We start from the raw sequence: 27050 nt of genomic DNA on the forward strand, positions 1-27050 counted from the left end.
AAATATACATAACATAAAATTTACCACCTTAACCATTTCTGAGTATATAGTTCAGTGGCATTAAGTACATTCACACTGTTGTGCAAACAGCATCACCATCTGTCTCTAGAACTTTTTGTCTTCCCAAGCTGGAACTCTGCTCAGTCGTCCCCCAGGCCCTGGTAGCCACCACCCTCTGTGAATTGGACTCTTCCGGGTCCCTCATAGAAGGGGATTCAGGCAATATTTGTCATTTTGTGTCAAGTTCATTTCACTTAAAATGTCCTCGGGGGTCATGCACGCGGTAGCAGGGGTCGCACCTTCATTCCTTTTTAAGGCTGAATAATCTTCCGTTGTGCGGTTATACCACATTCTGTGAATAATCCACTTTTTATGACCAGTTGCCGCGCATTGGCAATTCTAAACAGTGTCAACTATAAAGTACTCCCTATCAGGCCCGGCTGTCTTCCCTCCTTATCCTTGGGATGCCGTTTGATATTTATAAAGCGTTCAAAGCGTTCATGGGAGGATGTGGGAGAGGGTTCTGGATCTTACGTGACAAAATTTTCTGAAGTTCCTTTAAACATCTGTTGCCTAAACTTTCTTCTCTTTCAGGCAGCTTGTCTATTATTTCTCAACATCTTCCGATTGTCCTTTTACAAAAACACGAATGCATTCAAAACTGTGTTTCTTTTGGTTACCAAGAACAGTTAGCCCCATTTTTTTTATACTTTTTAAAAAAAGGTTTATTTATTTATTTATTTGAGAGAGACAGAGGCAATGTGAGTGGGGAAGGAAAGGGAGAGACTCCCAGGCGAGAGCCTGACGGGGAGGTTGAACTCATGGGACTGTGGGATCATGCCCTGAGCTGAAACCAAGGGTTGGAACACTCAACCGACTGAGCCACCCAGGCCCATTTTAAATATTGGTTTGGGTGTAGAAAGGACGTATGTACAATGATAGGAATATGTATAAGGTCTTTGTAGTGATTGGTTCGGGCTGGCCCCTTGCTGGTGAGTGGGACCAGGGACATGTGTAACCTGCAGGCCTCTGAACTCTCCCAGGCAGAGATGCCTTTAGAGAATAGAATGCACTTTGGGCAAGATTAGGATAGAATCACTTCCTCATACTTTAGAAAGACATTGGGAAATTTGAATACAGTTATGAAAAATGACCAAGTGTATCTAAAACAGCATGCCTTCTCTTTTTCAGTTTGGTGTCATTTTTGCGGGTGCCCAGAAGAACGTAGGCTCTGCCGGGGTCACGGTGGTGATCGTCCGTGATGACCTGCTGGGGTTCGCCCTCAGGGAGTGCCCATCAGTCCTGGACTACAAAGTGCAGGCTGGAAACGGCTCCCTGTACAACACGCCTCCGTGCTTCAGGTTAGCTCCGGGGCATGGCTCGGGGGCCTCGGGGACTGACGGAGGAGGTCTCACTCTTTCCCATCAAAGCGGAGGGAGGTAGCTTTCTGAAGTAGAGCACGTTTTCATTAGCCAGTGACCTAATGGCTCAGACAGCCTATCAGGATTCTTTGCCCAGCTCACCTCTCTCTGTTATCCCCTGTGCACTGTTAGATCAGTTTTCCTTGCCCTTTTTAGGTCTTGATAGCCTTAGGAGTTTACCATTAACCCAAAAGCTCTCTGCAAATGAGTGGCAGGTGTGCATCTCAAACATGAAGCTTTGGAAGCTTCCATGAAACTTTGGAAAAGGACTTTCAAAGGCCAGGCCTCCCCGGCTTTCTTTTCTTTCCCTGCTGGGCCTGCATAAAGCTGGCCACCAGGCAGCAAACATACTGGCTTGGGCTTTTCACCCAGTCTGTGCTTGTCCGGTACGCCTGGCTTCCTGTTAGCCAAGTGAGAAAAGTGTATTAAAGCACATTCAGGGACAGTGAGGCTCCCCTGCCCCATGGTCTTTTAACGCCAAGCCTCAGATATTTTGTGAAAATCTTGTGACACCTAGGATTTAACAGTTGCCTGGGAGATTTTTACTACTTACTAGCTGTGTGATCTTGGGCAAGTCACTTAACCTGTCTGTGTAGCAGGTTCCTCCAGGAGTAATAATAGTACCCTGTTGATAGTGCTGTGAGGATTGATTGATTGATTGATTGATTGACTGACTTACATATAAAACGCATTTGGTGGTTGGCACATGGTAATTTATAAATGTTAGCTGCTGTATTATTACTGTTTCTCTTGTTGCTAGTTCCCAGAGCTTTAGCAGGGGAGGGAAAAGCCAGAATTTATGGATTACCTTTCAGGCCATGTGTGATATAGAATGGTGATACTTTATTTGTATGACCCTTTTAGTGCTCCCAAGCACCCGAGGAGGTAAATACTCTTTTTATTCCCATTTTGCAAGTAAAGAAGCAAAGGCCATACTTGTAGGTCGTGGCACAGCTGGGATTGGAACCTGGACAGCCTGGTTCCAGAGCTTGGGTGGGTTCACCCTGTACCTTAAGTGTTCTCCACAGGTGAAATTACCAGTGTGTGTTTCTTTGTGTCTGAAGGATTCGTCTTAGGAGATCACTGTTGGAGTCCAGCTCTTCCGCTCATGGAATTTTCTGGGGGGAAAGTGCTTTCAGAAGAGCATGTGGAAAGGCAGGCTCAGGCTGGCGCAGGGAGCATTTCCCTCTGAGTTGGGACTTTGTCTGAGTTCTTCCTGATAGAGGCTGCTTCTAGAAAATCTTCTACATAATTGGCTCTAGGAAGGAAAAGTGTTTTTTTCTCAAAGTTAGAATTCTTTTTTTTTTTTTTAATTTTAAATTTTTTAACACTTATTCCTTTTTGAGAGACAGGGAGACATAGCATGAGCGGGGGGAGGGCAGAGAGAGAAGGAGACACAGAATCCAAAGCAGGCTTCAGGCTCTGAGCTGTCAGCGCAGAGGCCGATTGCGGGTCTGGAACCCATGAACCATGAGATCATGACTTGAGCTGAAGTCAGATGCTCAACCGACTGAACCATCCAGGTGCCCCAGAATGCTTTTTTTTTTTTTTTTTAGGTTAATTTATTTATTTTGAGAGAGAGAGAGAGAGATTGAGAATGAGCAGGGGAGAGGCAGAGAGCGGGGGGGCGGGGGCAGAGGATCCAAAGCAGACTCTGTGTTGACAGCAAACAGCCGGATGCGGGGCTCGAACTCACGAACTGTGAGATTGTGACCTGAACCAAAGTCAGACGCTTAACCAACTGAGCCACCCAGGTACCCCTCAAAGTTAAAATTCTGATGGAAATTTCCACTGGATTTCTGCACCGCTGACGGGGGCACAGCAGCTAATTTGTGTCTCCTGTTTTCCTTGGGGAATGGGGTGTTCTAGTGGTTACTGTCCTGGTCACTTCTAAACCCCACTGTGTTTCACCCTGGTTGAAAATGTTTCTGAAATGCCTGTTAAGGGTGGGGACAGTAGGGCTGAATCTCTTGTCCATCGGTCCTATTTCTGGGGTTCCAGGCAGTTCCAGGTGCCAGTGATCACTGGCCAAGTTGGAAACAAGTTGGAAGTGCCGAGTGGTGAGGATGCAGGTGCAGGGGAGCCTGGGGAAGGGGCTTAGGTGCCAGGCTGTACAGTGACAGGTGGTGTTTGTCCTCCCTGTTAGAAGGTGGGGCCAAGGCCTGGCTCGCCATCAGGTGGGTCTTTCAGGGTGAGACAGAGACCACCGTGGGCTCCAGGAGGAGGTGGGGGGAACACTGTCCTGAAATGTGGTCTGAAAGCTGGCAAGTTCAGATCACAGCACAGCACAGAGGGGCGGGGGGGGGGGGGGGCGAGGAGGGCACACTCTCTGGCACCTTCTCTGGTAACTAAGAGTTACCGGAAGCAAATTCTAAAACATACAATGAATATGTTAAAATGCTGTTTGTTTGTTAATATTAGGGTGAAAAGTCAGTGGGAACAGTGAGAAAGCAGGTCTGTCTAATATTTATGACAAAATGATAGGAGACAACAGTGTGTGGAGTCAGACCCAGAGACACAGAGAAGGACTCTTCAGTGACTCTCATGTAGGGTCCCTCCCCTACCAGCTCGTGTGCAGGCCTCAGCCTGGGCCTTGACCAGTCAGCTCAGCTGGTCACCTGGAGGAGGGTTACATTGGGTGGAGGAGGGCCGTCACTGCCTCCCCAGAGCTTTCCTGCCTCAGGAGAGGGGGCTGAACCAGAAACAAGGGCAGAAAAGGGGCAAAACTCTTCCCCCCGGGCAGATCAGAACAGTGCTGAGACTATCGAGGGGCAGAATCGTTAATATTCGATTAGAATAGTGTAAACATAGCAGAGAAAGACCGGTTTCAAATGTGTTCTGACCAAGACCCCCTGGAAGTTGCCGTCCTTTCTCTTACCCCGAAAGAAGAGAACAGGAGAGAAATAAAAGTCCATTCAATTGACCAATTACCATAAATCTATGGCTTGGAAAACCAACTTAGTTCATTTGTTGGTACTTACAACCTTCAAGGTTAGAAAATTTTAGCTCGCGCAGTGAGAACAAACCCCAAGTTAGAGATAAGATTTGTGCCAGATGCCCTCCCGGATCCTTGAATGTGAGCCGATAAGACAGGCAGAAGACTCCTGAGCTTTGAATCACACAGAAGTCCTTGAAAAGGCCCCAAGTTGTTTGAAAAGAAGCCTTTTTTTTTTTTTTTCCTTTTAAAATCAGGGCTGAATGACCATTCGCTCTGGGCATTTTGTGTGAACTGGGCTGAGTAACGCTTCACATAGTTGCCTGTAGCCCTGAGCTGTGAATTAGGGTGGAATAAAGGATCGCGTGGGCCTTCTGTTTTAACCCTTTAGTACATCACACTAAGCCCAATGAATGCACAGGCAAGAAGGTACACACACTTCCCTCTGTACCCACAAATAGTTCTCTGACCCTGTAAGTATATATTTGTTTTTTCTCTGTAGTACAAGGTAAAGTAACTAATAAGAAAATAACCCCATTAATCAAGGCCGCCTCTCTTACCAGAGTAGGAGTGAGGGCCTGCGCAGGGCCTTAGCCTTGCTCCTCATGAACCCCAGAAGCAGATGAGTTTCTGCAGTTAGAATCTTCAGAACAAACAGCCAGGGAGAGTTTTTCTGAGGATTTCTGGTGTGCTTTTCTAAGCCTTAGTGCACAGAGAGTATTTGTATTGCTTTAAAAAGTTAACATGTATTCTTTTTTTTAAATAATTTTATTTTTTTAAGTTAATTTATTTTCAGATTGGGTAAAGGGCGTCGGGGTGGGGGGTGGCAGGCAAAGAGAGAGAGGAAGGGAGAGACGGAGAGAATCCCAAGCAACCTCCACGCTGTAAGTGCAGAGCCCAGTGCGAAACTTGAACCCACAAACTGAGATCATGACCTGAGCCGAAATCAAGAGTTGGCCACTTGACCAACTGAGCCGCCTAATGTGTTCCTAGCAAAGATTTCTGAAGTGAGCAGAACCGGCCGGGGTAACCACTATTCACTGCTCGTTGTGGGTCCCGACAGACCCTTAACTGGGCGTATGCAGATATACAGAGCTGTATTTAGTTATGTGAGTGGGACTTTACCCTGTAGACTATTCTGTGAATTTCTTTTTTCTACCCCACAATCTGCCACGAACACTATGCTATGCGATATAAGCTCAAATACCTGCGTTTCCCCCCCTCGCTTTGAATTGCTGTATGGTGTTCCAGTGGTATTCCACAGAATGGATCTACTGTGATTTATTTAGTAACTTAATAGACAAGCTTCGATGGTAAACCTATGCTGTGTGATGCAGGTGGCATTTTAGAAGTGAAGGCATGAATCAGGCATGTTAAATTGGTTAATGGGGAGAATTGAGACCGAACATTTAGGGTCCCTATAGTTTGAAGAGTTTGGACTGTGTGGGGCTAGAAGTTTGAGTTGATAATGAATCGGAAGCCACAGGGAGAACCCGCTTCCTTCCGAGCGGTCTGCCTCATGCTGAGGCTTCATAGGCGTGGCTCCAGGTGCCGGCTCTGGGACAGCATGGAAGATGGGAGGGCTTTCTGCTGAGCGCCTGCCAGATCCCATTAAGATTAGCACTGAGTCTGAGCATGACAGCTATGGAGAGGGCAGTGTGTTGGTGCCGAGAACTGGCTGGGACTGTGGACCTTGCTGCAACCTTGGATTTGAGTAGCGAGAAAGCAGCTAGGGAACGCTAGGATAACAAAGCTATAGGTGAAAGCAAAATGTGGCCTTGAAAGGGTACGGTCAGTGAATAGGCACCAGTGGCTTTGCCTGGGTCATGGGGCGGGGTGTGCTCCTGTGGTTCGTGGGAGAGTGAGTTTGGGGTTAGAAGGGAGTTCTAGAGCGGGTCACCGAACAGAGGAGTGGGTGGGCAGTGTCATATCTGTGTGTTTTTTTTAATGTTTATATTATTATTTTTGAGAGAGAGCGAGCCGGGGTGGGGTGGGGGGGAGACAGAGAGAGAAAGGGGCAGAGGATCCGAAGTGGGCTTCGTGCTGTCAGCAGCGAGCGATGTGGGGCTCGAACTCACAAACCATGAGACCATGACCTGAGCCAAAGTCGGCTGCTTAACTGGCTGAGCCACCCAGGCGCCCCCCCTTTTTTTGTCCGGAGAGAGAGAGAGGCGGGCAGCATCCTATCTGGAACACACACACATCCACACAGGTGTGCTGTGAAGCTGCTCTAGCAGCCGCACGGGCAGCTGTGTCTGAGCTTTGGTGCCAGCCTGGCTGCCCCACTAGCCGGTGAGGTAGTGGCTGAGGGTCCTGGAGCCCCTACGAAACCAGATGCCTTGGTTACTGCGAAAAAAGCCCAGGCTTTGGAGTCTGACTAGGCAGGGTTGCAATCCTGGCTTTATCAGCCACTACATGGGTGACATTAGCCAAATTAAATTCCCCAAACGTCAGTTTCCTCATCTGTAAGATGGGATGATGGTAGCTCTGACCTCAGGATTATTGTGATCAAGAAAAGAAGGAACAACTAGCAGGCTGCCTGGCCCCATAATAGATGTTGGAATACACTCCTCTGCCTTTCTTCTTTCCACTTTGTCCCTCTGCTTTCTCAGTCATTACCCACAGAGCTGCAGCTGAGGTTCTAAATTACTCAGGGGCTGTTCTCCACTCTATTCTCTCTTCCCTTTTTGCCACTAGCTACTGTTTCTCATTCCTCAAGCTGGGAAAGCTTCTGGAGAGGCTATTACATGTCTGTGGGTGCAGGCTGCTGTTTGCCCACTGCCTACTGAGCAGCCCAGCATTGGCTTCTGCTAACTTCTGGGGATGGAAACACCGGGGTCCTCTACCTACCAGGTTGACACAGTGAATGAGCCAGTTAGTGCCTCGGGCTTCCTCTGGGACAAGCCTCTGGCCATTAGAGTGCTTTCCAGATCCAGTGATCTCCCTCTTCAACCTGTCACAGTGGTAACAGACCCGTGGTGTTAATGAACGAGGCAGCTCTTGTCCAGGTCTTTGGGGGGCATTGACTCCTGGCCACTTGGTTTGCACAGATCCCTGGTGGGGACCTCTTTTCCACTCCTGGAGAGTGCACAGCCGAGAGCTGATCTGCATATTCCCAGCTCAAGTAGATGGTATCTCTTCCCTTGGAGACCTGTGCTCCTGCCCCCACAAACTTTCAGTGAGGTGCACACGGAGCTGTTTGCTCCTTTAAGAGATGGGCTTTCAGGGGCTCCTGGGTGGCTCAGGCACGGAGCCTGCTTGAGATTCTCTCTCTCTCTCTCTCTCTCTCTCTCTCTCTCTCTCTCTGCACCTCCTCTGGTGCACACACACGCTCTGTCTCTCAAAATAAATAAACTTAAAAAAAAAGAGAGAGATGGGCTTTCAGAAGGCCACTAGGAAACCATCCACTGCTCCTCAACATGTATGTTCAGTGCAGTTATGAGCACTTCGTAATGAAGATGCTGTTGACTACACTTGTGTCACCTACCTGCCACGTGCCAGACCCTGCACTAAGCACTTCACCCGATCTGTCTCCTAAGGTCCCCTCGAGCCCCGATGTCTCACAGGTGGCCGAGCTGACATTTTGGCTCAGAGAGGAACACTGCCAAGCTCCAGGAGGGGCTGGGGTGCAGTGGCTCCTCCTGGAACCAGGGACACAAATCCCACCCCACTTGCTCTCCGTTTCTGATCCTTGCTTCTTTCTGCTGGAAAGCAGATGAGTCTCTGTCACATGTTCTTACTCAAGTCTCACACTTTGACCAGCACTAGGTCTGCCTCTTTGGCCTCACTCCCAGGTCAGAGAATCCCAGGGAGGGCTCTGATCGGCCCCGTTAGGTCCCCTGCCCAGCTCTGAGACCAGAGGACAAGGGACCCTGCTGGGTCTGCCCGTTGGGTGGGCGTGGGGTTAGGAAGATTGGGACAGCTGAAATGCCAGGTGTCCAGCATAGGGTGGTAGGTATCCCTCTTTCCAGATGGGAAAGCCGGGGTTTGGATTTCCAAGGTGACTAATCCTGGGTAGTCTTAGTGGCAGCAGTGGGACCAGAGTCAAGACTGACTCAGAGCCCCTGCTCCTAGTGCCATACCACACTTCTCCCTCCAGGTAGGGGCCCCGGGCCCCCTGTGAGGGCTCTGCTGTAGAGAAGGTGAACACTGTGCTTCAGGTCTTCCCAGATCGTGGGCCCAGAGAAATATAAAATATAAAATAAAGGAGTGAATGGTACAAACTATGGGAAGTGTGGGCTCTGTGAGTGTAGGAAGTGAAGGGTTAACTGGGTGGGGGTGGGGAGGATGCTTGCTGCAAAACAACAGTTGGCTTGAATGTCTTTCCACCTTTGCAAAGCTGAACTAGATGGATTTTCTTTGTTTTTAATCTTCATTTCAGCATCTATGTCATGGGCTTGGTCCTTGAGTGGATCAAGAACAACGGCGGTGCAGCAGCCATGGAGAACCTCACCTCCGTCAAATCACAGATGATTTATGACATCATTGATAATTCGCAAGGATTCTACGTGTAAGTTGATGGACTTTCTCTCACATCTTGCCTCTTGTGGATTTATTTTCTTTAACTAATTAATTAAAAGGTTTCATTTATTTTTGAGAGCACACAAGCGGGGGAGGGGCAGAGAGAGAGGGGAACAGAGGATCCAGAGTGGGCTCTGTGCTGATGGCAGCGAGCCCGATGTGGGGCTCAAACTCATGGAGTCGTGAGACTGTGACCTGAGCTGGAGTCGGACGCCAGACCTACTGAGCCACCCGGGTGCTCCTTGCCTCTTGTGAATTTTCACACGTGTATATGACGTGTGCCTTTGAGAAATGGACACGTTTCCCTTTCTTGATGTTGAAGTGCCAGTGAGCTGGGTGGTCATGGGCCCCAGCAGTTGGAGGCAGGTGGGTTCTCCCCTTGTACAGCCCCACCTGCGGAATCCCAGGCCTAGGGACCTGTTTCCCGGGGGGTGGTGATGTTTCTCACACCAAAGATCTCCCCTGGGGAAGAGTCTCAGTTCTTCCTGGGGCAGACCCCTTCTCCCACTGTCTGCATCCTTGGTACATCCCTTGGGAAAAATCACGCAGATTTGCTGGAAGCGTTCCCCTTTATGTAGGGATTCCACTGGAGGCCCTTGGTATAAACACCTACTCCTGATCCCCTCAGCCGGGTCGCCTACCTTTTTAGAAGTTCACTGCTTCCGTTATTATAGGACAAATATTCCCATCCCAGGCCTGCAGTCTGTGAACGAGGAGACTTCTAGTTAAACATTTTTGTGACTGGGGAGCCTGGGTGGCTTAGTCGGTTGAGCACCGACTTCAGCTCAGGTCATGATCTCACGGTTTGTGGGTTTGAGCCCTGCATCGGGCTCTGTGCTGACAGCTCAGAGCCTGGAGCCTGCTTCAGATTCTGTCTCCCTCTTTCTCTGCCCCTCCCTCACTTGCACTCTGTCTCTCTCTCTCTCCCCCCCCCAAAAAAAAACAAAAAACAAAACAAACAACAAATTTAAAAAACCAAAAAAACATTTTGGTGACCAGAAGATTCATGAATGTGTGTTGACTACTGGACCCACTCCTGTGAGGGACAGAGAAAACGTATGGGCCTTGTATTCGTCTCCTAGAAGTGCTGGAACAAAGATTCACTAACTCGATGGCTTAATGCAACAGAAATCCATTCTCCATGTTCTGGAGGCCTGAGGTGCAAGGTGTCAGGAAGGCTTTGCTCCCCCCAGAGACTCCAGGGAAGAACCATTCTTTGTGGCTCCAGGCATTCCGTGGCCTATGGTGCATCACCCCAGTCTCTGACCTCAACTTTGTTGTGTGTCCTCGCTTCTGGTTGCTGGATTTGGGGCCTACCCAGATAATCCCAGATGCTTTCTGTCAACTAGAGACCGTTAACTTAATTACATCCTCAAAGACCCTTTTTCCAGGGGTTAGGACATGGATCTACCTTTTGGGGGGCCACTATCCAGTCCCCTACCATAGACCTCTCACCAGAATGCTGAATGTGAAGCACCTAGCACAGTGCCTGGCACACAGGGAGCTTAATAGATGGTGTTTTCGTTTGCGTCCACTCCCCCCTTCCAGGTGGCATACAGGTGTAGGAGACTTTATGCTGCGTGTATGTACATGTACACACATACGTGTATGTTTGTGTGTACACATTTGTATGCATATACATAAACACATACTCATTTACCAAGCCTGAGACCTCCTCAGTGACTGTTACTCTTTGGGTTCCATGATAGTAACTGACTGATAGGAACTAGAGAATGTATACTCTTCTTTGAGAATTCAGTGTGCCACGACAGATGGACAAGACGATGCTTTAGGCCTAACTTTTAATACTTCTCCCTGACCACCCATGGGTGGTGGGTGGGGGTGTACTTGTGGAGTAGGTAGGATAAAGCAGCGTGCTACTACTCCCTCTGTCCTTAAAATGCTTTTGGCTTGTTCCTGTGAGTTCTTGGCATGTAGTGACCCTCTAGCCACAGGCCCTGGGGGAGTTGGGTTTGGATGGAAGCCTTAGCCTTTAGGCTTCTCCCCCACATGTGGTCTGGGGAGAGGTGTGCACGTTGTGCTTTCTGTCTACTCTGGTTCTGCACAACAGCCAAGTACAGACTGGGGGCTTGGTAGATGATCCGAGGAGTTCACAGCCAAGGGCTCAGTGATAGTTACTATAAGCTTGGAGCAGTAAGATGATAATGCTTTGCCTGCAGGTGTAGGGGGGGTTTTGAATGAGCTTGATTGCACCTTGGGCATGAGTAGAGTTAGTCAGAGGAGGGCAAAAGTACTTTTAGGAATTTTTAGGAAGGCAGGCCCCAGCCCCGCAAAGGTACTGAGGGGAGAAAGTACATTGTGTTTGGGGAGCTAAGAGTGGGTTGCCTAGAGGGGATGGTTGTGCTGGAATGAGAAGGAAGGTCTGGAAAGGTCTGAAGACACACTTAGTCCACCTGTTTAGTCTTCCACACATCCACCTATCCACCTATCCACACATCTACCCCCCCAAACCTACCCTTCTATCCACCCATCTGTCCACCCACCAACCCATCCATCCATCCATCCATCCATCCATCCATCCCATCATGACCCACATGCCCATCTATCCATCTATCCATCATCCATCCACACACATCCGTCCATCCATCCATCCCATCATGACCCACATGCCCGCTCATCCATCCATCCATCCATCCATCCATCCATCCATCCATCCAGTAAATTTTCCTGAGCACTTCTCTGGGCTAACCTTGTTCTAGGCCCTGGGATACACAGAAGAATAAGGTATCTTTCCTGACCCCCACAGTGCTCAGAACCTGAATGTGAGTGAAAGCACTTGGCTGTTGTGGAGGGGAGACCAAATTTTCTATTAGCTTTTGGCTCCATTTATTTCTAAGGAGATGTGTAGGCATGAAATGAGAAGACAGAAAGAATGATAAAGCCTCTGGAAGAATCCAGAGAATTAGAAGCAAAACAAGGCATAGGAGAGAAACACTGATAAACCCCAGAATTCCTTTTCCCCCCAAGGTTCTTATACTCCAAGCACGCAGCCTGGCATTTCCCAGAAGACAGCTGCTGAAGCCAACATGGCAGGCAGGTTGTCTCCTGAGGAATCAGGTCACTTTCCCACCTAACACTTTTCATTTACTTATGCACAACCTTGACCTGGAATTTTCATCTTTAGAGTAAACCTCTTTCTGGGAACTTCCATCCGCGCTGGGCTGCCTGCCCAGAAAATGTCATCCTGGCGCCTGACATTCTTGTGGGACCCTGTTACTGGAGTCAAGCGGCCTTTTGCTTGCTCCCCGCTCAGTGTTTGCAGTGGGTGCTTACTAGCTCTTCCTGTATTCACTTGGATTTTCAGGAACTTCTTCGCTTGTCTTTTCAGCTATAGACATATGGCCCCCGAGGGAGGTGAGCAATTTTAAAGAAGAATACCAAATAGCCTAGAATTAGACTTTGTCACTTCCCACCACCTCTAGCTCCTTATTTTTGTTCCCCCCTCCTCTTTGGCTTCCCCCAACTCATAAGGCAGCCCATTACTGAATATGGTTCTGGGCAGTTTCTAGGGGGTTGTACCAGCTCTGCCAGTGACCCTGGCATGGACTTCGACACTAGAAAAGTCAGCCTTCGAAGTCCCTGAGTTCATTACATAGTCTAACCATCCACATGGTGCTGGTTGATGCTGACTTGAGCCCATGTGGACAGTGAACCCCTCTTTGCCACTTATTAGCAAATGACCTAACTGCTCCAGACTCTGTCTCCTTATCTGTACATTGGGTGTAATGATGGTATACTTTTTTTTTTAGTTTGTTTATTTTGAGAGAGACAGAGACAGTGCAGTGGGGGAGGGGCAGAGAGAGGGAGAGAGAGAATCCCAAGCAGGCTCCGCACTGTCAGTGCAGAACCTGACACGGGATTCAAACTCTTGAAACCATGAGATCGTGACCTGAGCCCAAACCAAGAGTTGGACACTTAACCAACTGAGTCTCCCAGGTGCCCTAATGGTACATACTTCTTATGACTGTTGTGAGAAGTAAATGAAAATCCATGTGAATAAAGAATATATAACAAGGGTTCAGAAGAAGGGTTCTAGCGTGGGTTACCTTATAGAAAGCCCTGGAAGAAGTACTTGGCACCTAGGGAAAATTCCTTAAGAGTTAGTTCCTGGGGCACCTGCGTGGCTCAGTCAGTTAAGCATCCTATTTCGGCCCAGGTCGTGATCTCACTGTTCATGAGTTTGAGCCCTGTGTTGGGCTCTGTGCTGACAGCTCAGAGCCTGGAGCCTGCTTCGGATTCTGTGTCTCCCTGTTTACCTCTGTCCCTCCTCTGCTTCTGCTCTCTTTCTCTCTCTCTCAAAAGTAAATAAGTAAACATTAGAAAAATAGAAAATAAATTAAAAAATGTTAGTTCCTAATATTATTATTTTGTGTTACTATGGGAAGCCCTTAGAATGGTCCTGACACACAGTGCTCACTATATATTAGATACTAATTTTGATATTATAAAGATGTCCAAGTGAAGGCATCTGTATCCAGACCTGAGGTCCCCTTTCTTGTTACCTTCTTTTGGGGATCAGACCTTAGGAAAGAGGGGAGCATGGATGGGTCTAGTGATAACACTAGCATAGAACAAAGCAGGCAGAGCCATGGTGCTTTAAGGTACACATTATATGACCGCACAGCCCCGTGAAGCAGACAGTAAGCCTGTTTTCCAGAGGCACAGACAGGTGAAGGTGAAGGTGGCGGCTGGGAAGCGGGAGCAAGCCAGGATATGCACTTGAGGATATGCACATTAAGGACCCCAGGGGCGCTGGGGCCGGGGTCCTTAACTACTACACTAGGCAAACTACAAAACTCATAGACTGTGACTCTCTATTCGTAATGCAGGGATCAGTGGAAAACCTTAGAAATGATCAAGGTCAGAATTGTGATTAGTTACAGCTAAATATGTAAATGTCGATTACTTTGCTGTACTCCAGAAATAACAATGAAAAGTGTGATGAAGTAAAAAGATCCCATTTGTAGTAGCCACAAAAATGATAAAATATCTACAAGTAAATCCAGATGCTCATCTGGGCAAGTTAATGCAAAAGGATCGCTGCAAATTTTAAAAAATAACATATTTACATTAATCAAATGTAATGTTAATGTACAGTCTCCTAAAACTCATCCATGTTAATGTAGTGGGGCACTGGTAGGGACAGACAGTATTACTGTCCGTGGAAGAGTCAAGGCCAGAAGCTGTCCATGTTTGCTTGAGAATTACATTTTATTTTTTAAAATTAATTAATTAATGAATTTTGAGAGAGAGAGAGAGAGAGAGAGAGAGAGAGCTTGGGCAGGGGAATGGCAGACAGTGACAGCGAGCGACAGAGAGAGAGAGAGAGAGAGAGAGAGAGAGAGAGAGAATCCTAGAGAGAGAGAGAGAGAGAGAGAGAGAGAGAGAGAGAGAATCCTAAGTAGGCTCCACACTGTTAGCACAGAGCCAGATGTAGGGCTTCAACTCAAGAACCGTGAGATCATGACCTGAGCCAAAGTCGGAAGCTTAACCAACTGAGCCACCCAGGTGCTCCTACTTGAGAATTGCATTTTCAATTAGAGAAGAATGTTCGAAACTTTCTAAAGTTTTGATATTTGAAGCATTGTAATCCATTTAGACAAATTGTAGAGTTAGATATTTGCATCATGCCATGCTCAAAAACAAGTTCTAATTAGTCAAAAGATCTAAATGCAAGAAACAAATAAAAATACCAGAAGAAAATATAGGAGAGAGTTTAAGTATAGGGAATATAGAAGGTCTTTCTAAACAAGCCATAAAACTCAGAAGCCATGAAATAAAAGACACTTAATTACGTGAAAATCTTTAAAATTTACACAGCTCATGACATCACAAATAGAGTGAAAACAAAAACAAATGACAGACATGAGAAAAGATGTGTAGTAGCAAAAGATGTAAGTGACTATCCTTGGCAAGAGCCCACAAGTGGAAAACGATAACCAAATACAAATGGGGTGGTTGCTAATGGTTTGAGCCAGTGACCCAGAAGAAACCCAGCTGGCTAATGGGCAATGAATGCCAACCTCCTTAAGAAATGCAGATTATAATCAGGAGATTTTGTTTTTCCCCTCTGATCAGCAGAAATTAAAAAGATTGATAATGTCAGGCAAGGGAATGCACTTGGTGTGTCAAGTATAAATTTGGATATTTCTGGAGTGACGTTTGCATCACCCATCAGATTTCAAAACTCTCGCTCTCTGCCCAAGGAGTTTTACGTCTAAGTAGATGCCTGTGTCCTTTCTCTTTGTGGATACAGAGGTGTGCCTAATTGTGGATACAGATACATGCCTAATTTGGTCCCTGCAAGTCCAGTGCTGTTAGGTGAAGATCTGTAGACAACCAGCACGCCCATCAGGAGGGGTGTGACGAAAGAAGTTAGGGTCCATCCTAATTGGGTAACGCGTGCGGTGAGAAGGGTGAGGGAGGTCTGTGTGAACAGACGTGGGAGGCTGGCCACGTTCTGTCATTGGGATAGAAGAAAAAAGTAAGTGTAGGAAAGGATGATGCATGTGTTATTTCACTTAGAAAACCACAACATGTATATTTGTAAGCCCTGCATAGGTGTGTATATACACATATGAACATACATATACATGTCTGCACACACATTTGTATGTTTAAAAAGATGCTGAGGAATACACACCAGGTTACTGATGGTAGCCGTCTCGGGGAAGGGGATGGTAGATGTCTGCATTTTGACTCTAGATTTTCATAAGTTGTATAGAAATTTAAAATTAACTTTAAAATAATGTTTATTTTGAGAGACAGGGAGGGAGAGAGAGAGCGAGGCTGAGTGGGGGAGGTGCAGAGAGAGAGGGAGAGAGAATCCTAAACAGGCTCCAGTGCAGAGCCCAGCTTGGGTCTCGATCCCACTAACCATGAGATCACAACCTGAGCCAAAATCAAGAGTCGGGAAGCTTAACTGATTGAGCTACCCAGGCGCCCCTAAAGTTAGCTTCATTTAAAAAATCTGGCAGTAAAGAGAGGCCTCGTGATGGTGTTTTGCAGGCTTCTGTCCCACCGGGTGCGTTCTTTTCCTTGCTCCCTGTGCTTCTCAGCTTCCTCATAGAAGGACATCACTGAAGCTCACGTCCTGTGCCCTGCCAACCCTCACCCCCTCTGTGAGGTGGGTGATTGCTGAAGCAGTGCCTTTGCCCCACCCGGTCTGCTCCGGAACCTTGAGAAGTCCTTGTGTTCCTCAGGGGTCATTCTGGAGCTCTAATCCCAGAGACCCAAAGGGTTTCTCAGCCGCATGCATTTGAGGAAAACTGTATCCCTATAGGAATTGATCATGCGGGGAGCTTAAAATTCATATGAAATTCATGACAGGCTCCGGGAAGTTTAGTAGGAGTCAAGAAACTGGTTTAACCCTGTGACTGCAGGATTTGCTAAATTTATCAGGCCATGGAACTGCTTTTTCAGTAATCCCTCCCACATCCACTTTTACCATAGACATAGTGGGAAACCCTGCTTAGAGTTTCTCCTTAACTCTTTGTAGTCCTGGGATTACCCGGCTGATTACACCCTGCCTACCAGGACCCACCCTAGCTCTCTTAGCCTTGACACCTTCTGCTAGCTTCCGAAATTCAGTAGTAACTTCCCAGATTGCACACGGGGGAGCAGTGGCCAAGTGCAGCCCACAACAGTGCTTTGTAAAGCTCACAGAGCGTTTATTTTACTTTATTTTGTTTTATTTTATTTTATTTTATTTTATTTTATTTTATTTTATTTTATTTTATTTTTAATTTTACCATTTTTGACAGGAGAGAGTATGAGCGGGGGAGGGACAGGGAAAGAAGGAGAATCTCAGGCAGGCTCTGTGTCGCCAGCACAGAGCCCACGCGGGGCTCCAACTCCTAAAACTGCGAGATCATGACCTGAGCTGAAATTAAGAGTCGGAGGCCCAACCGACTGAGCCACCCAGGGGCACCTCGCAGAGTGTTTAAAACACAACTTAAGCCAATATCGGAATATGGGAGGATCTTTAAAAGTCCAGATTTCTTCATTTTTTAATTTTTTTGTGTTTATTTTTGAGAGAGACAGACAGAGCATGATTGGGGGAGAGGCAGGAGAGAGAGAGACACAGAATCTGAAGCAGGCTCCAGGCTCTGAGCCTGTCAGCACAGAACCTGACCAGGGCTTGAACCCATGAATCTTGAGATCATGACCTGAGCCAAAGCTGGACGCTCAACCGACTCCAGATTTCTTACTTCATAACCCATGTGTCCCTGACAGTGGAGTGGGCTGGTGGGGGGGGGGGGGGACTTTGGTCAGGAGGACCATGTGTTTCAAGAAGAAGAAGGAGCATATTTCCCTGGGGAGGCAAAGAACGGGGCAGTCACATTTGTTAGGTAACAAAAGGAGTTTGTGCTGGTGTGGCCTATGGACCTGTTCTCATTTCTATGACAGCGGGGCCCCTGTTGGCATTTGAGTTTACACCCCATGCTTGAGGCTCCCCTGTGCCCCTGCCTTAGTCACAAGCCCTCATTCTTCCAAGCAGGAAACCTCTTTGTTTTTTTGTTTTTTTTTCAATGTTTATTTATTTTTGGGACAGAGAGAGACAGAGCATGAACGGGGGAGGGGCAGAGAGCGAGGGAGACACAGAATCGGAAACAGGCTCCAGGCTCTGAGCCATCAGCCCAGAGCCCGACGCGGGGCTCGAACTCACGGACCGCGAGATTGTGACCTGGCTGAAGTCGGACGCTTAACCGACTACGCCACCCAGGCGCCCCTCAGGAAACCTCTTTGTAAGAGCTTTCTAGCAGGTCTCTCCACCTTCTGGTGTTCCCACTCTGTTCTCTGCGAGCCATTGTTCTTTTTAATTCCCTATACGGCCATCACACCAGATGGGGGCAGTGAATCCCCTTTAATCTTTGCTTCCCTTCTTGAGCCTTACGCCAGAGACCCTCTTGGGCTTGAGGGAACGACTTGTGTGCCAATGCATGGCTCTCCTGCTGACGTCTGCTTTCACGATAGAATGGGGTAGATATGGGGTGGGGGTGAACTGTAAATAAGATATTTCATTCTTCCTCCTTTTAATTTTTTTTCTCTTCTTAAATTAGACGTGCTTTGTGCTATAATTGGACCCTCCTGTTGGGAGCCTGAGGCAGCAGAATATCAAGAGGGTAGCCAATGAATTTTTAATTTAAATGTCAGCCATGAAACCTACCACCTAGTGAAAGGGGGGTGCGTGGAATTCGGGCTCAAAGCCTATTACCGGATATTTGGTTTCCCTCCTTGGCGTGTCTTCTGCCTGTGGGTGTGCACTTGACTCTTATTAACTTTAACAGGAATTATGTATGTGCCCTTAGGGGAGAGCATAACTTTTAACAGGGGCCTCCTCACACTGCTTTTATTTGCTGTTTAATTTTAATGAATCACACCCTGTGGAAGTGTAAGAACAAAACAGGATGAGCTTGAAAATGGAGAAGGGGTTATTACATATTTGACTCTTCTTTTATTCTGGGTTTAGATGTCAGCTCTTCCATTTGTCTCCTTTGATTGTCAATGGGTCTTAATCTTGGCTGCTTATTTTTCAAATCAGAAACTGAAGTCAAATTTCTAACCTTTCCTAGATAAAAATTCACACATCATTTCATTTTTGAGAGTTTGTATAAGTCTTGAGCAAGGTGCTGGGAATAAAAAGATGAATTTGTTGAATTTAACTGATACTTATATAGTTTAATATGTTCGAGGCACTATTTTGGATTGTATCAGTTATCTGTTTTGGCATCCCAGATCAGGCAAGACAGTTGTTAAAGCAACGGCCATTTTCTTTGCTCATGACTTTGGGTCAGTAGGTTGGGCTGGGCTTAGCTGGGTGGTTCTTCGGCCACTCTCACTTGGGACGTTTATTCATTCAAGGTCATCTGGTCATTCACCTGGAGCCAGTGGTCTACAATGACCTCACTCACATGTATAGGAGTTGGTGCTGGCTGTTACCTGGGCCTCTTTCCAGCAGGCTAGCTCAGGCTTGCTAATATGGTGGCCATGTTTTAAGAGGACAGCTATGGAGGCCGCATTCCCCTTGCAAGTTGCACAGCACCACTTCCGTTGCAGTCTCTTGGTCAAAGCAAGTCACAAGGCCAGCCCAGATTCAAAAGGTGTGGAGAGCTAGACCCCGTTCTTGCTGGGAGAGCTCTAGAGAATTTGTGGCCATTTAAAAATATACCTGAATATACCTCAAAAACTCCCTATAAGTCGTGGCTCACTTAATCCTCACATCAACCTTAGAAGGTATGTTCCATTACTCTTCCCACTATTCAATAAATGAGGAAAGTGAGGCACAACAGAGAGGTTTAGTAACTTACTCAAGGTCACACGGCTTGGGACAATCAGTGTTGACAAGTGATTCGAAAGCTGTTCATTATTATTAAGTTTTTCAGCCACTCTTAGGACCGACATATTTTTTCTCTCTATACTTGTAGAGAAACAATGTCACATTGTCATGTGGCTGCCATATGTTGGAAGCTCCATGTATGTTGTGCCACTGAACTATCACAACTAATCTGAAATGGAGGTGTTATTTCCATTATTTAGGTGAGAAAACTGAGGTTCATGGAAAGTAAGTACAAGTCATACAAGGCAGTGCTAACTCACTGTTCCATATGCAAGAATGATCTCCTTAAGTAAAAGTTATAAAATGTCCTGGGGCAGACTTTTTAAGTCTTCTATTGTAATGACAAAATGTTTAAAACAATTTTTCTGTTGATTGTTAATGGCTGTCGCACATTTTGGAAAAGTAACTGGAATAATAAACATGCTTTTCAGATGTCCGGTGGAGCCCCAGAATAGAAGCAAGATGAATATTCCATTCCGCATTGGCAATGCCAAAGGAGATGATGCTTTAGAAAAAAGATTTCTCGATAAAGCTCTCGAACTCAATATGATCTCCTTGAAAGGGCATAGGTGAGTATGCTTCCAGATCAGAAGCTCAGGTCACTGGTGTAATGTTCCTTTTTTTTTTTGAAAATTTTTATTTATTTATTTTTTTAAGTTTATTCATTTATTATTTCTGAGAGAGAGAGAGAGAGAGTGAGCACGTGCGGGGGAGGGGCAGAGAGAGAGACACACACAGAATCGGAAACAGACTCTAGGCTCTAGGCTCTGAGCTGTCAGCACAGAGCTGGATGCGGGGCTCAAACTCACAAACGGGAAGATCATGACCTGAGCCGAAGTTGGACGCTTCACCAACTGAGCCACACAGGTACCCCGTAGATTTTATTTTTAAGTGATCTCCACACCCAACACAGGGCTGAGATCAAGAGTCGCATGCTCTACTGGCTGAGCCAGCCAGGCGCCCCTCCCCTCTTGCTTATAGAGCCCTTAGCATGATTCCCTGGCTGGGTGCATGGTGGAGCCACATCTACAGGCTTTTGTCAACATTACTTTTGAAAATGTGTTAGATGACCTTTCTGGCACAGAGGTTGCCGTCTCATGTCTGGTGAGAAAGGATCACTCTTGCTCCTGCTGGGCATCAGAAAGTCCTGCATGCTCTATGAAAAAATGTGTCCTCGCCACGCGGGAGGTGAGACATCTGTCCTGCAGTGGTTGCTAGCCCCCTCCTCCCTACCCGGCAGGCCCATGGATAGCTGAGTTAATCTAGGTCATGTGTGAGCCTGATGGTCCTTCACTGCATTTGGGAGAATTTCTTAATGATGAGAGGTTTGAAGCTCCTGGCCATCTGTGAGGCTTTCAGGTGACAGGTTGGGCATGCTGGCCGCAGGTGCTGCGTCGGTCTCAGGAGCCGGTGACTGGGAACTGGAAAGACGGTTGTCTTGATGCTAAATTGGATGCTTTTGTTCTTCATGGTGGCATCTTTGGTCCCTCTAGGTCTGTGGGAGGCATCCGGGCGTCTCTGTATAACGCCGTCACGATTGAGGATGTGCAGAAGCTGGCTGCCTTCATGAAGAACTTTCTGGAGATGCATCAGCTGTGAACACATCTTAACCAGTGTGTACTCTGCCCTTGAACAGTGTACACAATTGAAAGTAACTCGGCAATGACGACAGAAACTTAGCAGACATGGTATTTTTCTCGGGTGAACATGCTTATCATAGATCTCGTTTTTCAAAGAACAGCAACATGTCCACAGCTGTGCAAAGCTGGGGAGACTTAACGGCCACCACCTTAATTCTGACTTGAACTGGAAGCATTTTAAAAACCTTTTGCTTTCCTAGTGAGTTCCAGCTGATTTTGTCCTTGCTGCTACTTTTCCTGGCTAGATCTCAGTATTCAAACTCGCCTGTGGACTCAATTATGCAAATTGAAGTTACTTTTTCTGGAAACACAAAAACAAGGCATGGAGGCTGGGTGGGGACCTCTAGGTGCTGAATCTTGATCCTTTACAGAATGACACAGAGGGGTGTCCTGGGTTCTGCACCTGTTACTTCCAAGTCCACACTGACCAGGTAGTGAGTGTTTAGGGGTTCTAGGCTAAAAGGCAAACTGGGGATCTTTCTTTATACTGTTATTCTCATAAAGAGATAAAAGTGATATACTGTATGTTTATATAGCAAGGTGTGTTTTTTAATACCCAATAGTTTATATTCTATGCAACATGTTTCTAATAATATGTTTCCTAGTGATGCATGTAGAGACCTTAGAATCATCGATCTCACATAGTATGCGTTACGCTTGCACCGGTGTGTCCCTCCCCTCTCTCTTCCCTCTTAAAAAAACTGCTTTGCAAGATTTCAAAGTTCCCAAATTCCCTTTTACGTTCCTTTTAGTGGGGAGAAGAGAAGGTTGCTTGGTGGCTTTGCTCTTCATTTTTCAGTGAGGCTGTTAAATTAAAATTCTCTGTTAAACTCCCTTCTCCTTTGTTCACTTGACGGTTCTCTTTAGAGTGTTGGACCAGTGATGCTGTGAGTTCCGGAAATCTTTGCTGAAGAGTCTTTTCCCCTATTGTTTATCCGTTGTCAGTATTTTCTCATGACTATGTGGAGGACATTAAAGTCTTAAAACACCTAAACCTTTGTCAGTGAATTTCTTTACCTGCTTTTTATTTATTGATTTTTTTTTTCAAGCCCCCCAACTTGGGGCTCAAACTTACAACCTGGAGAGCCAGCCAGGCGCCCCCACTTTACCTGCTTTTTAGGCTCATTGTTCTGTTAAAAAATTTATGATGGAAAAACTCGAGTGTGAAAGTAGCATCGGATGAGGGTAATTTAGTTCCACCAATGGTATGTAGGTGTAAGACCTGAGACCTGGGTGCGTCTATTTTTTTTTTTTTTTTTAATGATTCCATGCACTGGTGGCTTTCCATTGGCTTTTGGAATGGACGTTATCAGGAAACCACCTTACAGCACAGCTCTTGGTATAAAGGTCTGTGAACTCTGTCACATGGAGGCCGGAAACATGCCAGCAGGACAGTTCTGAGTGATCTGTGTTTCGTTGGTTTGTGTAATAGGGACTCCTGATCTCTTATCCCAGCTCTGCACCAATAGGTTGGATTACTGAGGTTCCCTGGTCAGGGCTAAGCTTCCCTGGTCTTAGTTCTTTCAGCTGTAAAAAGAAGGATTGAAATAATTCCCCCACTTTTCCCAGAGATGTTTAAGAGCTTAAAACGAGAGCTCAATGCAAGATATGAATAATAACTATAAGAAATGTTTAAATAGTGAGAGCCAGCCAGCCCATGGAGGCCACTCAGGCATTCACATGGAATAGTGCTCAGTGTCTGCCTCACCTTCATACTTTCATGACGGTAAGTTCCTGTGGTTTGTACCAATCCCGAGTCTCCCAAATGCCACTCCTTCTCTTAATGTTTCATTTTTTGAGAGAGTGTGAGCAGGGGAGGGGCAGAGAGAGGGCGACACAGGATCCGAAGTGGGTTCTGCACCAACAGGTTGACAGCAGAGAGCCCAGTGTGGGGTTTGAACTCGTGAACCGTGAGACCACAACCTGGGCCGAAGTCAGATGCTCAACTGACAGAGTCACCCATGTGCCCCTCATGGCCACTTCTATCCACTCCTGTTGCTGTAGCCTGCTCTGCTGTCTGCCCTTGGCGGATTACTTCTGCAGCCTCCTCTCTCCCAGCCCCCACCCCTGCACAGCCAGCTGGAGTATAACCTCCCCTCATGCTCCTCCCTGGTAGGTAAAAAAAAAAAACCAGGGTTCTCAGTCTGGCGTTGTAACTTTGCAGCATCTGGCCTGGCCTCGTCTTTCTTACAGTTATGGTTCTTGGAATGGTCCGTGCATTCGTTCTCCCACGCTGTGACACATACACAATGGCCTAGAGTTCCTGCCTTGTTTGTGCCTCCATTGGAACAATGCTCCTTTCCTTTGATCTCACAAGGGTGACCCTTTATCCCATCACACACCTGCATTCTCTCCTGAGACATCTACTTATCTCCCTTTCCCTGTAGAGCACCGTGGAAGGAGCCTTGTCTCTACTTCCAGCACCAGCATCCTTCCCCTTAGGAGGGACCCAACAACGGTCTGTTTAAGGAATGAGAAGTCTTCATGAAGGTCATATCGGTCTTCCTGAGTTTCACAAACTGAACCTGGAGTAAAGGCAAAGGTACAGTCTTACATATATGGATTATTTTTAAAGCTTAGGGTACAACATACTTCCATTTTCCGCTAAACTGATCCAATAGGTGTGCGGTTGAATGGGGAGATTTAAAATCTTGGAGGGCTCCCAGACCCATTCTTCTAAATCTGTGAACGCTTTTGGGAAATGGTCACAACAGCATTGTATGAGTGCCAAGGGTAGCGACTTGTTGGGACTCCGATTGCTGGGAGGTGTGTGTCCAGTGAAAACCTTGCCCTTTGTATTGTCTCAAGTGAATGAACTGATGCCAACCTGCTTAGCACGTGGAGAGCGGTGGAAGGGGATGCAGGCTCCCGGGTCAGCAGGCTGCAGGAGCCAGAACCGGCTGGTCTTCCCTCTAAGATTAAAAGCAAAGCAGATAAAACAAGTGTCTTTCAGGCCTTGGTCAATCTGTAAGGCATAGTGGCCTCACATTCCTCCGGATGCTCCAAATTCTACTCACTCCAAACTGAACTTGGAGTTTTACTTTTCTCCTTCAAAATTCTTGTCTGTACGTAAATCATTCTAATGCCACTTTGAGTGAGAAAAAAAAAATCGTTCCCATGTTCTTCGTGTTTATCTCCGCACACTATTTGGTCTCCAACACTGTGGTTCTGTTCTTCGCACGAGAAACAAAATTCGTGTTCTGTCCGGGTCTTCATTCCCCCGCTACTGTATGTTTATCTGAATATTCAATGCCGCTTCATCACAATGTAGCTGATCCTGGAAGGTTTGACAAGCCCTTTGGTGAACTATGCGATGTAACAAATAATAATTCTCTGCCCCCACCTCCTTTGGAGGTGAAAGCGCCACGAAGACCCATGAAATGGACGAGACCCACTGATAGATGAGATGTTCATTTCTGCCGAAGGCATTAGCTGGTCTGGCCTCGTATCACTTCATGATTAATGTTTGTTGTAATGTGTTCTTTGGAAGGAAAATAAAATGAGGAAGAATTTTCTCACATTTGATCAGAATGAACATAATTAAAAAGTGAAATGCTACTGGGTTTGGGAACAAATCAATCACTTTAATTGGAAAGAAGATTCCTTGCCTCTGTCGGTAATTGGACTCTTGGTAATTTAGAATTGGAATCCATGACAGTTTGTGATAAATTGGCTCCTTTTGGGCCTAAAGAAGGTAAGAAGTTCTAATTACCTCTGGATTATTCCAGAGTGGATGGAAAAGCTTGATAAAAGAAAGAGATATTGGGGAAGAGGTAGAAAAGCCAGCAGTGAGCAAGTTTATTGAATTTCTTCTTAAGAAGGTAAAGGATAAAAAAGTTTATTTGATGTGATAAAAACAACAGCATGGTATTTGTGGTATTTGACATCCCAGAGATGTAAATTGGATTTTCTAGGAAAATAGGGACCTGGGCATATTAGAAAAACTCTGCGTGCACAGAAGTTCTGCAATTAGGCTATAGTATTTAGTGCATGAGAATACTGACAACCTTGGACCCCACTGTGGGAAGTATGGAATTTGTACTTGGAGTGTTTAAGCATATTAGCAATTAGCACTAAGTTTAAGGAAGTCCCATGCATTTTATTCAAATGAAACCTACTTTGTGGTACTAGAAATGTAGACAGGGCCATAATTAATGAAGCTGCTGACCCGGTCACTGTTGGTATCCTATCCTTGTTTCTATACAGATTGCCTAATGGTGCCTGAGAAATAGACTGGAGTTTAGGTTGCTGCACTGGGTGATGAATTTATTTTGAATTTTGTGGTTTGTTTTATATACCTATATAGTTGTAGAGGTATAGATGTAGATAGATATAATTTCAAACAGTCAAGTTGAAAGATTAGTACAAAGAACTCTTGTGTTACTTAGATTCACCAATTATTAACATTTAGCTTCATTTGCTTTGTCATTCCCCCTCTCTCCATGGATACATTCCCCCCCCAAACCATTTAAGGATAAATTGGAGACATTGTGCCCCTTTACCTCCAACTGGTGATGATTTCTTAAGAACAGCAACATTCTCTATCCCCACAGTGCGATGATCTGAATCAGAAATGTAACATTGAGACCGTTGACTCATCCATAGTCCATATTTCAAATTTTGCCAGTTATTCTAGTCACATTCTTCATAGCTATTTCTTTTAGCCCGAGAAACAGCCCACAATCATGCACTGTACTTAGTTGTCATGTCTGTTTCAGTTAAATATGGAACAGTTCTTTGGTCTGGCCTCTTTGTTCTTCATGGTATTGAGTGTGAAGAGTGTAAGCTGCGTGTAGTGTAAAATGATAGTGTCGGTTTGAGTTTGTCCTGTTTCCTCGTGATTGTTTTGGCAGAAGTGATACAATGTCCTCCGTGCGTTCTCGCCAGAGGCACCTGCTGTCTATCTGCCTCGCCGGTGTCTTGCTTAAGGTGGTGCCATGAGGTTTCTCCACTGCCAAGTTATCATTTGTCCCTTTGTGGTTAGTAAGTAGTTTATGGAGAGTTATTTCGACTATTCTGCTCTTCATGATGGAAAAGGTAAAGTGATTTATTGCTGATGTTCCACCAGTAATTCTACAACCTACTCCTCTCTCTCGCAAAGGGAAAAACAAAACAAAACACTAAAATATAAGCAAAGGTGTGCAAAAAAAAGTATACTGGCAAGTCAGAAGCCAACAGCTGGGGATATATATCCCAGGAGCCCTGAAGAGTAACAAATGTATTTTGGAAATGTGAATAGTATGGGTAAAGTGTGCTTTTTGGGGAACCAGGAAAGAAGGGGAAAAAATCTTATCAGGATATAGGGGCCAACTTGTGGAACTTTTCTTCTCTGTCCAGTCAAGTTTGTTTATATCTCAATATTTTTAGAAGTACAGGGCTTTGGCAACACAGACCTTTAATCTAATAGCCGGATCATGAACCACACAGCCTCATTATACTTTGAAAGATACCATATAACAACCTAAAGTTAAGGTTGCTTCTGAAGATTCTGGCCTAGCAGAAGAGCCCCCAAGAGAAAAATAAAATCTCGGCTTCCATCTAGGCAGGTAAAAAGCCAGAAGCATCTTAAATGACTGAGAAATAAAACTTGAAGCTGAAATGTAAGAAACATAAGAGGTTATAGGTCATTCTGGGAGGAAAAATAATGATCTTATCCAGCAGAGTAGAAGGCTGCTGCCGGCTAAATATTTTTTCCTGTTCCCTTCCCCCGCTTGAAAAATACACTTTCTTTAGGGTGAAAGTCCAGGGGTTGAAGCAGAAATCCTTAGTTCTTAGGAAATGACAGGTAAGCAAGTTAATAACCTCAGGTAGCAACCATTCTATAAAATACACTGGGGGAAATATTTCTGAATTTTTGATGCATTTAAATCTAGGGTGGGGCACCTGGGTGGCTCAGTTGGTTGAGCATCCAACTCTTGGTTTCAGCTCAGGTCATGATCTCATAGTTCATGAGTTTGAGCCCTCCAACGGGTTCTACACTGATAGCTTGGAGTCTGTTTGCAATTCTCTCTCTCCCCTTCTCTGCGCCTCCCCTGCTTGTGCTCTCTCTCTCTCTCTTAAAATAAACTTAAAAAAAAAATAAATCTAGGATAATCTTACACACTTTCTAAAGAAATCTGCTCAAATGAAGGCTCCAGCTGACTATCACCCAGTCATTTTCCCCTTAAGACATT

At 46.0% G+C, this 27050-nt stretch overlaps 1 protein-coding gene across 1 annotated transcript in view; it reads left to right on the forward strand.

The window, feature by feature from the left end:
- The window catches only part of PSAT1 (phosphoserine aminotransferase 1), a 33324-nt gene extending 11453 nt beyond the window's left edge, over positions 1–21871 (forward strand). The window contains exons 6-9 of the mRNA XM_086685042.1: positions 1192–1361; positions 8738–8866; positions 19669–19806; positions 20731–21871. Of these exons, the coding sequence (XP_086541168.1) occupies positions 1192–1361; positions 8738–8866; positions 19669–19806; positions 20731–20836 (543 nt within the window). The 3' untranslated portion in view covers positions 20837–21871. The remainder of the gene's footprint in view (positions 1–1191; positions 1362–8737; positions 8867–19668; positions 19807–20730) is intronic.
- The last annotated feature ends 5179 nt before the right edge of the window (positions 21872–27050 follow it).

This window comes from Puma concolor, chromosome D4 (assembly GCF_028749965.1).
Source record: "Puma concolor isolate L17-30 chromosome D4, mPumCon1.1.hap2, whole genome shotgun sequence".
NCBI classification, from domain to species: Eukaryota; Metazoa; Chordata; class Mammalia; order Carnivora; family Felidae; genus Puma; species Puma concolor.